At 42.4% G+C, this 14,353-nt stretch overlaps 1 protein-coding gene across 6 annotated transcripts in view; it reads right to left on the bottom strand.

Annotated features, from left to right (window-relative positions):
- The window catches only part of ILRUN (inflammation and lipid regulator with UBA-like and NBR1-like domains), a 50,129-nt gene that overhangs the window by 15,990 nt on the left and 19,786 nt on the right, over positions 1–14,353 (bottom strand). For all 6 annotated transcript variants that reach the window (XM_054025449.1, XM_054025454.1, XM_054025453.1 and 3 more), the window contains 2 exons: positions 12,024–12,178; positions 6,726–6,923 (listed from right to left, as the gene is read on the bottom strand). In XM_054025449.1, the coding sequence (XP_053881424.1) occupies positions 6,726–6,923; positions 12,024–12,178 (353 nt within the window). The remainder of the gene's footprint in view (positions 1–6,725; positions 6,924–12,023; positions 12,179–14,353) is intronic.

Here is a 14,353-nt window from a genome sequence, read left to right as displayed (position 1 = left end):
CCTATAGACTGAAAGCACCAAGAAAGTGAGACTTGCCCAAAGCCACAGAGCAAGAGTGAGTGGCAGACTGAAAGAACCCAGACGACTACTCCAGTCCTTCACTTTTCTGCTGCAGAATACGCTCATTTACATCAGCTTCGCTTACATCTGTAAGTGAGCAATCTGGCAGGGTTATGTAAATGAATGTCCCGATTTTTACATTTGTGGGTTACAAATTGTTGTAATAAGCCATAAATCTAGTGTGTCTGTTCAGTTCATGATTTTTAGTGTCTAGTAGAGTTATGAAATTAAACTCCCAGAGTCGACATTTGAAAGTGTTGTGCAGGTTTTCTTTGAGGAGGACTGAAAGATATAGAGCAATTACTTTGTAAAAATCATTCACCCAGAGGTGATAGGGAGTTTTTCGTCTCATTTTCCTGTGTCAGTTCGAGCATGTAGTGATTGTCCGGTTTCACCCACATAGTTGCTATTGGGGCATTTAGCGCACTGCATGAGGTATACCACATGTTGTGATTGGCACCCAACAAGGACCAAAATGGTGGAGCATCTTTGGTGAAGGTGATTTTAAGTATGTTCAGGGGTATATACATGGATTGAACAAAGACACTGAATGTATGGCTTATTACAAAAATCTGTAATCCACCAATGACCCCTTTTTGTCCTATGACTGCAAAGGTGTTAACCGGCCCCTCTATCTTGAATGGTCCCTTAGAAGAGTGGTGCCCAACTTATTACACAGGACAGCCACAGAAACCTAAGCACAACCTTGTGTGGGCCAAACAAATTCTACATATTTTAATAAGATTCAAAGTCACCTGTCTTGATTTATATTTTAAGTTCAGCTTGTTTCATATGTATTTAGATAGGTAGCTTTTGTGTACAATATTGTTTATTTACACACTGGTGTAAACTAAAATGATGTAAGCATGACGACAAAACACTAATGAATCAGCCTCTAGTATATTGCGTTGAAGCAGGCTGCGGGCGTTATGAAATGCTCTGGTGGACCATGTACAGCCCGCGAGCTGTCTGTTGGGCACCCCTGCCTTAGAATATGGGCTAACCACTTATGCTGAACAATCTGTTCCACCTTGCATTTAGCTGTGCAGCTCAGAGTAACTTTCCCAGATCTTAAGAAGAGCTGTGTGTGGATTGAAAGCTTGTCTCTCTCACCAACAGAAGTTGGTCCAATAAAAGATATTACCTCATCCACCTTGTCTCTCTAATCACCTGCTGGTTTTCCTCCAGATAAAGTTAATCTGCAAGCAGCCCAGCTGCTTGCAACAAGCTGCCAATGGCAGGCTAGGGAAAAAGAGGACAGCAGGTTCCTTTACAGTTTAGTGTGGCTACCAGTGCTTCTCAAACAGCCCAATTCACAGCATGTCTCTTCTCATTTGCCACCATGCTTAGTTGACAGGGTTTAGGTGCCTTTTCCTTACTAAGTGAGACTAACGGGATTCACTAGCGCCTTTTCTGCTCCCAATATTCCTTTTTCATAGCCATCTTAGCTCGTATATGAATGTATCAGCGATCAACACCCCCATATCCTACCCATGTTTAAATCCTTTATGAAACATCAATTAGGATACTGAAAAGGCACAAGAAATGAGACTAAATCTAATTACTTCTACAGAGGATTCTTCTCTCTTGGTTATACCAACATGGTCAGCAGCTTTCCGCAAAAAAGGTCTGGCAAGTAGTGAAGTGGTGCCATCTGCTGTTAATCTCTGGCAACTCCAAGTTTTATCCCAGCATTAGAGGACATGTCAATTCAGGAAAGGCCAGAATGATTAACATGTCATCATGCTTTTAAGGCTTTTTTCCCCTTCCCTATTTGAAAAGAAACTGCAAAGTTTGGATTTGAAACTTTCTGACATGCTCCCATCATTAGTGGAACATCTGTAGACTGAAAATTATATGCAAAGTAGCCCAAAAATTATTTCCTTTACCCACCTGCCAAGCTCACAATTTAGCCATTTGACCTGAAAAAGCTAATGAAATAAATGCTCCCTAACACAACAGTTCCTCTATTGGAAAGGCCGGAGTCTGAGCCTGGCATGTTGTACCACAGAGGTACAAGAAGAGGCCATGTGTCCTAGAAGTTTCAGGCAATTCCTTGCTATGGTGGTTGGAAAATGCCTGAGACTTAAATGATGTCACCCAGGGCCAAAACCTCGCTTGCGGAAGGTATGCCCTGGCGTGTGTCGAGTCCAGCACTGCCGCTACGAACTTTATCCACTGAACAGGGGAGAGAGTTGATTTCCCCACGTTCAGGATAAGGCCCAGTTCATCGAACGTCTTTCTTATGAAGTTGACTTGTAGCTCCACTTGAGCCCTGGAGTGGCCCTTGATCAGCCAGTCATCGAGGTACGGGAACACCTGTATCTGCCGCCTGCGCAGGAACACAGCCACAACCGCCATGCATTTGGTAAACACACGAGACACCGCTGACAGGCCAAAGGGGAGGACTGTGAACTGGTTGTGTTTGCCTCTCACCACAAACCTGACGTACCTCCTGTGGGACGGTGTAATTGCTATATGAAAGTACGCATCCTTCAAGTCAAGGGCAGCATACCAGTCCCCTGGATCCAAGGAAGGGATGATGGAGGCCAAAGAGGCCATGCGGAACTTCAGTTTCCTCATGAACTTGTTGAGCTCTTGCAGGTGTAGAATGGGCCTTAGCCCACCTTTGGCTTTTGGTATTAGGAAATACTGGGAACAGAAACCTTTGCCCTTCAGCTCCTGAGGAACCTCTTCCACTGCTCCTAGCGATAGGAGTGCACCTCCTGTCCGAGGAGTTGCTTGTGAGAAGGGTCCCTGAAGAGGGACAGGGAAGGGTGATGGAAGGGCAGAGAATTGGAGGGAGTATCTCCTCTCTACTATGCAGAGCACCCAGCAGTCCGATGTGATATGGGCCCATACAGGGTAGAAAGGGGATAGTCGGGACGAGAAGGTAAGGCGGGTTGGATCCAGTCCAAGTTCTGGTGCGTCTTCCTTGTTCACACCTTCAAAAGGCCTGCTTCTGACCCCCTGCAGATCATACAGCAATCCTTTTGATGGCTCTCCCCCAAACACGAAGTACGAGGATCACTTCTGGGCATACACTTGCCGCAGACCTTTGAAGCCAGCAGACCACGGGATGCCCTAGCGCTGGGATAGTGCTGGAGGGGAAACACCTCCAAAGGAAACTTAAGAACTAAGTAAAGTACCTACTAACTACTTAACACTAACTACATACAGACTGCCACATGCACTTATCACTACAAGAGCAAGGGGAAGTTCCAGCTAATGCTCACTGGCAGTAAGAAGGAACTGAGGGGATGGCGAGTCAGTAGGGCCCCATATTGAGCATCATGATGGCGCCACTCCAGGGGGCGCCCGGACCGACCCGACAGATACTGCTAGGGGAAAAATCTTCTGGCTGTCGTGCGCGCGCGCACACCTGACTGGAATTGACATGAACAAGCACTCAAAGAAACTAATCATTATTTCCATTACTCCAGCTTTCATTGCCTTTCCCAACCCAACTGGCACAATTTATTTGCAATTATTATGGCTTTGTATTAGCATGAATACAGTTTCATTCATGGGTTAAGAGTCTCAGGCATGTGACTTGCAAGTTAAGTAGCCAAAAAAATTCAGAAACTCAATGCCAGCCCAGTGGTTTAGGATCATCTGAATTCAAATTTGGAGCTCCCTAGATCATGAGGGGCTGGGAGAGCTATGGAAGTAGCACATTTAGTCCCAGGAGAAGCACTTTGTGTTATTTTCAAAACACACCTCTGATTAATGCTCTTAAGTAGCACTGCACTCCAGAGGAAGCCATTTCCAATCCTCTTGAGGGAGGAATGATTGTTTTAATACCTTGGGGGTGGGTTTAGGGAGGGAGAGAAACGGAGGGATGGCAAAATTCTCCTCCCAATACACACACATTCAGAGCTAGTCAAAATTAGGTATGCTGCACATATCTGGAAGGACATCTACTGGTAATAGTCAGCTCCATTACCACCATTTAAAAAAGGGAATTAAAGCACCATATCATTTCAAAAATCTAACAGGGAAGAAACTAATACATGAGTAGGGATCTAAAAATATGGTATATGCAGAAGATCACCACAGGAAAGCAAATTTCCTCTCTAGATGCCCCACACTTGGAGAAACAAAGACAAAAGAATGCTTCTACAAATAAAATTACTCCCACATTCCAAGCATTAGTAATTTTATGACCAACATCATCCGTAGTTATCCCAGCTAAAATAGGGGTAATCAAACCATGCGTCAGAGCACCATCCCACCATGCAGAGGGATCAGGAAAGAATTCCACACACTGTGTACAACATTGAACTGGCTATAAATTATGGGGAGGGATCTTCCTTGGAAGCAAGTTATCACTCTTGATGGATCTCATTTGATATGACACCACTTATGTTTCTAACTGAGGAATGTAAATATCAGGAAGAGCTATAGATGAAAAAAGCAAATAAAGAAGATTTATAACCTTTACCCTACACTTTACTTCTAATGACCTTTAAAAATAAAAATCACATGCTGTTACATAGCTTTGCAACAACAAAGACAACTGCAGTTATGTAGACATCCTGAACTGAAATAAAAGCAGGAGAGAAAGCTGTCCTCTCTTTTCAGGTATAAATTACATCCCCTTCAAAGAAAGCTTGGATCTGCCGACAGTTCTCAATAAACGTGTACATAATTATTTTGTCCCATGGTGGTAATATTTCTCATTTGACCCCATGCATTTAGGGCACTCTGTCAAAAAAAAAAAAAAAATCATGAAAATCTTGTTAGCAATGTTCTTGCTAGCCGTTAGTATCAGTGAAGGTTCAGTGCAAATCTCAAAAGAGTGAAGTGCCCTGCAGAAGACGACAGTGGGTTATTTATTATTTAGGTGAGGTCCAAACTATTTTAAGTACTTTCCAAATACAGGCCACGTTTTCCAAAACTAGGTGCATGAGGTTAGGGCTAGTTTACATTTAGGTTTTACTGGGCTAACTATTTTAGTTGAGGGTATGATTTTTTTCACCCATTTATTTATTTATTTATTTTTACCAACTTAAGTTTTGCCAGTATAACTGCAACGTAGACCAGCCTTAAATCATAGAAACATAGGACTGGAATGGATCTTGAGAGGTCATCTAGTCCAGTCCCCTGCACTCACAGCAGGACTAAGTATTATCTAGACCATTCCTGATAGGCGTTTGTTTAACCTGCTCTTAAAAAAATCTCCAGTGATGGAGATTCCACAACCTCCCTAGGCAATTTATTCCAGTGCTTAACAACCCTGACTGTTAGGAAGTTTTTCCTAATGTCCAACCTAAACCGCCCTTACTTGTCCTATCCTCAGAGGTAAGGAAAAACAATTTTTCCTCCCTCCTCTTTCTAACAACCTTTTACATACTTGAAAACTTATGTTCCCCCTCAGTCTTCTCTTTTCCAGACTAAACAAACCCCATTTTTCAATCTTCCCTCGTAGGTCATGTTTTCTAGACCTTTAATAATTTTTGTTGCTCTTCTCTGGACTCTCTCCAATTAGTCCAAATCCGTCCTGAAATATGGCGCTCAGAACTGGACACACTGCTCCAGTTGAGGCCTAATCAGCACAGAGTACAGCAGAAGAATTACTTCTCATGTCTTGCTTAAACACTCTGGCTATTACATCCCAGAATGATGTTTGCTTTTTTTTGCAACAGGGGGTACACTGTTGACTCACTATGACCCCCAGATCCCTTTCCACAATACTCCTTCCTAGGTAGTCATTTCCCATTTTGTGTGTGTGCAACTGATTGTTCCTTCCTAAATTGAGTCCTTTGCATTTGTCCTTATTGAATTTCACCCTATTTACTTCAGATCATTTCTCCAGCTTGTCCAGATCATTCTGAATCAGTATAGTTGGGAACAGCCATGGGAATAGCCATGCAGTGTAAAATATTTCTCTGCTACTATAACTGCACCCAAACTGGGGGGAAGGAAGGCAGGATTTGAGCAACTTTAATTATACCAGTATAGTAAAATCAGCACAACTTCCTAGTTTAGATAAACCCTTAGACTTCGAAGTCCATACTTAGGTGCCTAGCTAAGCTGCATGATTTTCAAAAGTGCTGAGCACTTAACAGCTCTCACTTGAGCAAAAAAATTCCTGATATGGACAATTAGACTGTAAAATAGTCTTCCATGAAAACTGGTGCAAACTCTTTTGTTCCACTCTTAAAACTGAATTGGAAAAAACCTGAAGGATCAAGTAGAGAGAACAGTCCAGCATTGGTCCCAAGGGAATAATCTAGCTCAACTCATAGGTCTTCACCATTTCATTTTCTATGTTTAGTTTCTTGGATCTGATAGATCTGCATCTTCCTACTCCTAGTACAAACATGGGGAATGCAATCTGAATGTACTTCAGGATTAACATACTGGCCGCCTGGGATGCTGAAGACAGCACTTATCACAGGACATATACCAAGGACCATCACAATAAAATGCCCAGTGCTCCTCACACCTTGCCAGAGGGAGGTGCTGAATTGGCAGCTATTCCATTAAAACACACAGGAATAAAAGTTACAGTACTTCTAGATCATCATTTGGATATTAGGAGGGTGACTGGGATACAAGCAAGTATTTGGCCAACAGCAATACAAGGATGAAGGCTCCTACCTTGTATGCTTTGGGAGCATTACAAATAAGACAGAACTGCAAAGAGAGGAATAACTTACCTCCATAATAGAGTCCTGTAGCAGTGCACATGCGCCACTGTCCCTGATACATTCCCGCTGTGCTGGGGCTGCACATCTGAACGCTGACATCTGAAATCTCCTGGGGCTCTAGCGACCTGACCATCACCATGTTTACATGGCCAAACTGGTCTCCCCCGACGTACTTAAGACAAACCCCTGGGGGCCATGCCTCTGTCCCTGATTGAGTAGAAAAAGGTATTAAAGGGTCAGTGACAATGCAACTGTAGCGACTTCACATCGGCTTCTTTTCTGGCAAGTGCCTGCTCGAGTAGATAAACATTTTATTAAATTAGTTACACTGCTCTGTTAAACAGTCAAGGAGATGTCAAGTTGGCTAACAGATACCAACCTAGTCAAATTTTCTAGTTCTCATACAACAGCAAGGGGAGAGAAAGATTTTCATACAAAACATAACTGTTCCAGCACATGACCAACTGAAAGGAAAGACCTGTAGAATATGCACAAGTCCTTTAAAAATTGAGAAACCCAGAGCAGTGGTTTAACAAAGTCCAACAGTAATCAACATATCTGAGTGAGACCTGTGATGACACATTCAGCTGCACTTTAGCCATATTGGGGACACATATAGCACTCAATGAAGATGACCAGCTAGTTTTCCATCTTAATTTTACTGTTTTTGTCCCCCCGCCCCCATTGCATAACTGAAAATATTTTAATAGGAGAAACACAAGACATTTTCCTCCAGGGGGGGCATGTTCCTTTTTCAATTTGTTGGCAGTCTTGGGAAGAGCAAATGCTTTTGTGCTCCCTGTTTGTAAAATTGTGAACTAGAAATAACATCATCTATATTTTTTTATTTCTCCTTCCTGCAGTGAGCCCCTCCCAGCTCCATGATGGGGTGGCTGAACTCTGACAACATATACTGAGATCCAAGTTTAGATTGACGTTCTAGGGACTGATGTTGTATAGCATCAAGGAATGGCACAAAGTGGTATTTGGTGCACATGCAACAGCTCATTTGAGGAGAGATGCAGCAGTTTCATGCAACAGCAAAAGAGGAGGGGATGGTGAGAGAAAAACTGAGAAGAATGGCTTTGAAAGAGTTGTAGAGCATGGCTCCGGTGGGTGTGTGAAGATCAGTGTCAACAGGGCATTTGGATACTCTCTTGCTCTGAGAATGTGATACGAGCTGGACTGAGAAATTTGGTCTTTGGGCTGTAGGGATTGCATTCTGCCTGCTCTAAGTTAATGGGAGCCGTTTAGGGAAGTCCATGGGCTGCAGAGAAACTTGGACAGACATATATGATTATTGCAAGCCTGTGCTGAGATGGCAACTCTGGACAGGTATTAGTGACCAAGCGACATCTTGTAGGAGCATTCCTTGAGAGAGACTCTTCCATAAAGTTGGCTATTCTCTGGAGGTACTGCAGCAAGGGCATGGCAGTGAATCATGATTTGTGGGGTTTGAACCTAGAGAGAAAACCATCAACTGAGGAAGTATCAGTGCGGGATAGTTGGAATGGGATCAGGGCAGCTATCTTTGGATCCAGCTACAGTTAGAAACAGCACGAAGGTTGGGGATCCTTGGAAAAGGAAGATCTGAGCGGTTAGCAGGCCTTATGCTGTGATGTGTGGGAGTTATGGAGCGTGACGACTTGTGTGTGAAAGGGTGTGCGGCCTAGCAACATGGTTTTGGTTTAAATAATGTGTGATTTTTATCAGTTTTAATGGCTTGAAGTTTGCCATGTGCTTATAGTGCTATAGCTGATAAGCACCATTAAAACAAAATGATGATTGTGTCCTATTTCAGTACATGCATTTCTCGGGAGATGACAGATTGCAGTAATTGTCCAAAGGAGCTTGCAGCAGTTAGAGGTAGACTGGGAGATGAAAGTAAGTCTGTTGAATCGGGGTGATTCTTTAGTGCTATTATACAAGATTGGCTAGCCTGCAAAAAGACCATCACACTGCAGGAGGACTGGACCTTAGTTTTTGATAACAGGCAAAAAGCCCCTGCCTGAAACCAGTTTATTCATAAACAGAACTACATGCTTACAGAACTCTAATTGACCTGTTCAACCAACTGAGTACATAACAGCTCTGCTCTCTGCATCAGACAGAACGCAGCTCTGCCACACCAAATCCCTCAAAGCGATGCCTCGCTCTGTTTTTTTCATGTTTTAGAACTGAAGTCATTTAATCAAGGGTTGCTGCAGGATCATTAAGAATCTTGGCTTCACTTCAGCATCTACCTAGCAAGATCTAACCTTGAACATTCCAGTCCTTGGATACTAAATATTAATTAAAATATTTTTAAATGTAAGCCACTGGCCTAATCTGCACAGTAACACCACCACCACAAAAACCTGGATTGAAGCTAAATCAAGTTGTAACAGTGTAGTCTGGCCTTTGTGGATAAGGCGAAGTATTGTTATAGCCAAAATTTACAAAAGAAAGTAATGCTTTAGCCCTGGTGGAAGCCAAAACAAAGTTTGGTTTTGACAGGAAGCCACAAAAACCAAGGAATTCTAAGTTGAAACTGTTAACTTCAACTCCCTACCCACATCCTACAAGACCCAAAGACTTTAGGAAGGGAAACAAATTTTAAAGACAACATAAAATTCACTGTATCCAGAAAAAAAAATTTAAGAAACCGAAAATCCACGTTTTCATGAAGGCACATCTGTCACTTGTGGGAGGGATTTTAAGACGTAACCATAAAAACAAAGGGGAAAAAACCCAAGAGAATGAAGGCAGGGAAGCAAAGGGTTTTTAGTTACTGGAAACAAGTCTGTCAGTCAACAGTAGATCTCACTTATGGGGATTTCATTTGGAGCTAGTATTTTCCAGCCTCATCCTGAAAGTTTCTGAAGCTTAGACAGGACCAGGACTTTTAGGAAACTCCTCCTCAACTGCTGAGAAGATTATAGTGCCTTTGTCGTGGGGGTTGCTAAGGTGAAAAACTTGTTTCCCCTGGATCTATCCCTCATCACTTGTCAAGAATGTCTCATATTTGACAGTAACTGTCCATATATTATATACATCGTAAACGTACAGATTTGCCAAATAGTTTTGCACATTAGAAATAAAGTGCTCCACAGTCACCTTTCCATTTTACCCAAATAGCCACCAAATATACACAGGGAAGTCCAATACGACACCTAAACCCTCTCTCTGCAATAGATGTTTTTTCATAGGATCGCCAGCTTACAAAGTGTTGAGTCTATCTTTACCTCACACTTCTTGCCCATATGTCCTGTATCCAAGTCTAAGTTTTTAGGATGCTGGGCTTTAATAACGTTTGTTTTATAATGTTTAGCATATTACTATACAGTGCTCCAAGTTCCGTGGCAGGAAGAGTCATTTATGATTTTTAACACAGCTGTAATTTGCTCACACGCGATTAAGAACATTAGTCCTTGTTATGCTATCATTCTGCACAGAAGCAGCAAAAGCATGACAATTAAATTCAGATACACAGGTTAACTACTCATACGACAGACGGTCATTGCAGCACTCGAGGACAAAGTATTATCTCCCTTTGAAACCCCGGATCTCATTTTCCTCCCGTAATTACATCTCAGTAGATAAGCACTGAGAGTTTATTTTGCCTGGCCCCACTTCAGACTCACTGACTGTTTTGGCTTACCTCACGCTGGAATGTTGTCTCCACAAACTTGCATCACATCCTCTCCTCTAGGAACTGCCACAAGATTACTCTGTTCCTAATTTCACACAATTCACACAGTTTTAATAGAATTGCAACTGTCACAGCCCAGAGTAATTTAGTCTGAGCTTACACCATCTCTTCTCAGGGTCGCATCACCTCCACTGATTTCTTGACACTCTCATAGGTTCTATAAAGTGTCCCACATTTAATTGAAGGGACAGTGTACAGACCACACACAAACGAATGAAATGCAGTTCTAACATACTGCTGCTCGTGAGTTTCAAGGAGTTTAAATAAAACAATTCTGATTTTAAATGGGCTGAGTTAATTTGCTAAAAAATATCCCTTTTTAAAGGTAAACTGTTTCCATCCTCTTGCTGGAAGAGTTTCTGATTAGAAGAGCCTTTTTTAAGAGAGAGAAAAGATTGAAAATAAGAAATCCCATACTGAATGAATACCTAAGAAAATAACTGCCCTTGGATTTCATCTTTACTTGGCAAACTCTGTAGTTAGAGACGGGAACTCAAAAGACCACGGAACACCGTAGCTGGTCACGTGCATCTGTCTGAATCAGAATATTGGATAACACTGTCCCCAGGCAAGGGCTAATCATGCTCCAATTGGAGTCTGTGGCAAAGCTATTGATTTCGGTCGTGTACGATCTGGCTCCAGAGCACCACTCATTCCATTCACTATAGCAAGGCTAAATCTGTTCCTAGAGAGTTGTTCCAATACAACTATCATCCCAATTAAATACGCCTTCCTAAGTGAAGGGATAGAAGAAGAAGTAGAAGAATAAAGAATTCCATCAACAGAAACAACTGAACAATTTTAGGACCACTTCTAGGTCGCATGGCTTTACTTTCAGACTGAGAATTTGCATCACAAATTCCTTGTCCTCCGAGTTTGAAATGTTCAGGATATCCAACAGTCAAAACAGAAGGTCTGAACAGGAAAACGAACATCCCCATAAACACAATGGTGCTACCAGGCTACTGTTCTTACACAGAGCTCAAAGTAAATACACCCAATAAACTATGTACTAACGAAAGGAACAACAGAAAATATCAATCCAGTTTAGAGGGATGGAAACTGCTGAAGTGAGCCTGGGACTGAAAAAAAAAAAGATTGTAAGGTCCTTCTTAACCCATATAGACCCCATCTGGCTCTATCCTGTCATGTTACCTCCAACACAAAAGAACCCTCCTGGGAAAGGCAGTGAGGAAGGGAGAAGAGGAAGGGGCTTGGAAGCAGATATCACATCACATTTGCTTTCTTTTCTTTCTAACCTATATATAGGCCTTGGCATTACAACATCTCCAGACTAAGCTTCCTCGGGGAGTTACAGTAGATAAGACAGAAATTACAGCTCCCCACCTGTCAACATAACATGCTTCCATTTTGCCCAAACGTCAGTGTCCAAAAAGGTGAACATTTTCAAAGGCACCAAACTACCATTGACTTTCAATGGTATTTGGGGACTTAGCTGCCCCTTGTGTCTTTGAAAGCCTCTCCCTTCATTAACACCTTGATATGAAATAACTTTATTACTGCGGAACAAAAGATCATTTTAAACAAGTGGATCTTTGTTTCAATCAAGTTTCCAGCTCAGTTCAATGAAAAAGGAAAGATGTACCCCCATTTACCTGTGTTTTGTATCCTCCATGTTTTTGTAAACTGGGTATCAGGAGGGATTGACTCCCCTTCTCCTATGGTAACATCTTCAACAAAGGACATGGAGGGCACATTGATGTTCGGACTCTCAAAGTCATAGTAGGCTCCAATGGCTGCTTGTAGGTTCCTGGAAAGCAAAACAGAATGCAGCCTTAAGTACAGACCAGTTGAATCAGGTCACTCTCAAGGGCTTATATACTCCATCTCTTAAAGTTAAACAAAAAAATTAAGGAGCATTAGTTCCGTTAGGTTAATTTTGGAGTACAATGTCTTCTGATCCTCTGGCTGTGTGGGATGGATGAAGCACAAAAATCACATGCGTGATTACTCAATTGCTGGATCGCTATGACACAGGCCCTGCTGCTTTCAAGATGCATGGTTATACACAGAATGGCAGGAATTCCAATCAAGGAGCCTATTTATTTACTGCTGTCAGCATACTCAGTCCTGAACACAGTCCCAGCTCCACGGTGCTTATAATCTATTTCAGACAGAGTGTACTTAAGATGCAATAGATCAGATGACGGTAGAAGCCTGCAGCAGTACACACATCTTGGAGCACCATTCAATGTTATGGCCTCTAGAGCCATAGTGAATACTTTAGAAATTAAGTAATTTGATCAGCAATTTCAAAAGAAAGGACAAAAGGATGGGATGAGGATTCAGAACTCCTAGCTTCAATTCCAGACTACACTATTGTGAGCTTCAGGCAAGTCACTTAACCTCTCAGTTTACCCATCTAAAACAGAGATAATACCTCACGGGCACACTGTGAGAGTTTTCAGTGCTGCAAGATCCTTGGGTAAAAGGTACTGTTGCAATGGAGGTTGGGTGAAGCTTTATTAAAGATGTTGTGTGTAACAGCTGCCCCTCATTCAAGCAGTTAAGCTCCTCTTTAGATTAAAATAAACGAGTCCATAGGAGCAACCACTCAAAAACACAGGCCACATACAAGGCCTGTCAGAAGCTGACCTATGCAAGTAGAGAGGTTTCACTGGGAGCAGAATGCAAATGCAAGGGGGCTGGATATTGTTTGGTGTAAATGTGTGGGTCTGTAAGCAGAACTACCCAGAGAACAGGTAAAGAGAAGCTTGTCAGAAAGCCAAAGAAACAGAAAGAGAAGCGCTTGCAGCATGACCCTGACAGAAAGCAAAGAGGGCTTTTTGGGTAGAGTGACTGAAGAGAGGCTAGGAGCAGCAAGCAAAGAAACTGCCTCCTGTTTGATTTCTGATGTGTTCAGGGAAGCAGGAGTTTGTGTACATTCATCACCAAAAAAAAGTATATTAGAATCGAAAAAGGTGCAAAAAAGGGCAACAGAAATGATCAGGAACAGCTTCCATATGAAGAGAGATTGAGGCTATGACTACATAAGAGAGCTTACAGTGGCACAGCTGCACCTGCTCTAAGCTGACAGAGAGCTCTCCCGTCGACTTAATTAATCCACTCCCAACGAGCACCAACATAGCACTGTCCACATCGGTGCTTAGGTCACTCAGGGGGGTGGCTTATTCACATCTCTGAGCGACACAGTTATACCAAAGTAAGTGGTAGTGTAGACAGAGCCTAAAAAGGCCGGAACTGTTCACCTTAGAAAAGAGGTGACTAAGAGATTGATAGAGGTCTGTAAAATCATGAATGGTGTAGAGAAAGTGAATGATAAACCGTTATTTACCCCTTTGCACAACACAAGAACTAGGGGTCACCCAATGAAGTTAATAGACAGCAGGTTTAAAACAAATCAATGGAAATACTTCTTCACACAACACACAACCAATCTGTGGAACTCGCAGTCATGGAACATTTGAAGGTCTAAAGTATAGCTGGGTTCAAAGAAGAATTACCGAAGTTCATGGAAGATAACTCCATTAATGGCTATTAGCCAAAATGGTCAGGGGGACAACCCCATGCTCTGGGTGTTCCTAAACCTCCAACTGCCAGAAGCACCTGATACTGGCCACTGATGGAAGATAGGATACTGGGCTAGATGGACGATTGGTCTGACCCAGTATGGCTGTTCTGATGCTCTTTTTAAATAAACAGGGTTGCAAAGAGTTACCCATCATCAATCTCCCCTCATAATGGAAACAGCCCACTAGACACACGCCCCCCAATACTAGCTAACTGCTTAAGGTAAAAGTAGTAATTATCTTATACGAAAATTAGGTATGTCTATAGAAGCTATCAGGACTGGGGGAAGAGGGGAAAGAGAGCTTAGGTATAAATACATGTTAGCCACAATCATTGCTGCATTAACGTGCATCCTGTTTAAGTCATGGAGAATGTACCCAATGCATCAGGTGAC

Source organism: Malaclemys terrapin, chromosome 4 (genome assembly GCF_027887155.1).
Source record: "Malaclemys terrapin pileata isolate rMalTer1 chromosome 4, rMalTer1.hap1, whole genome shotgun sequence".
NCBI classification, from domain to species: domain Eukaryota; kingdom Metazoa; phylum Chordata; order Testudines; family Emydidae; genus Malaclemys; species Malaclemys terrapin.
The sequence above is the reverse complement of the archived record's forward strand: the minus strand, read 5'-3'. Positions and strand labels throughout refer to the sequence as shown.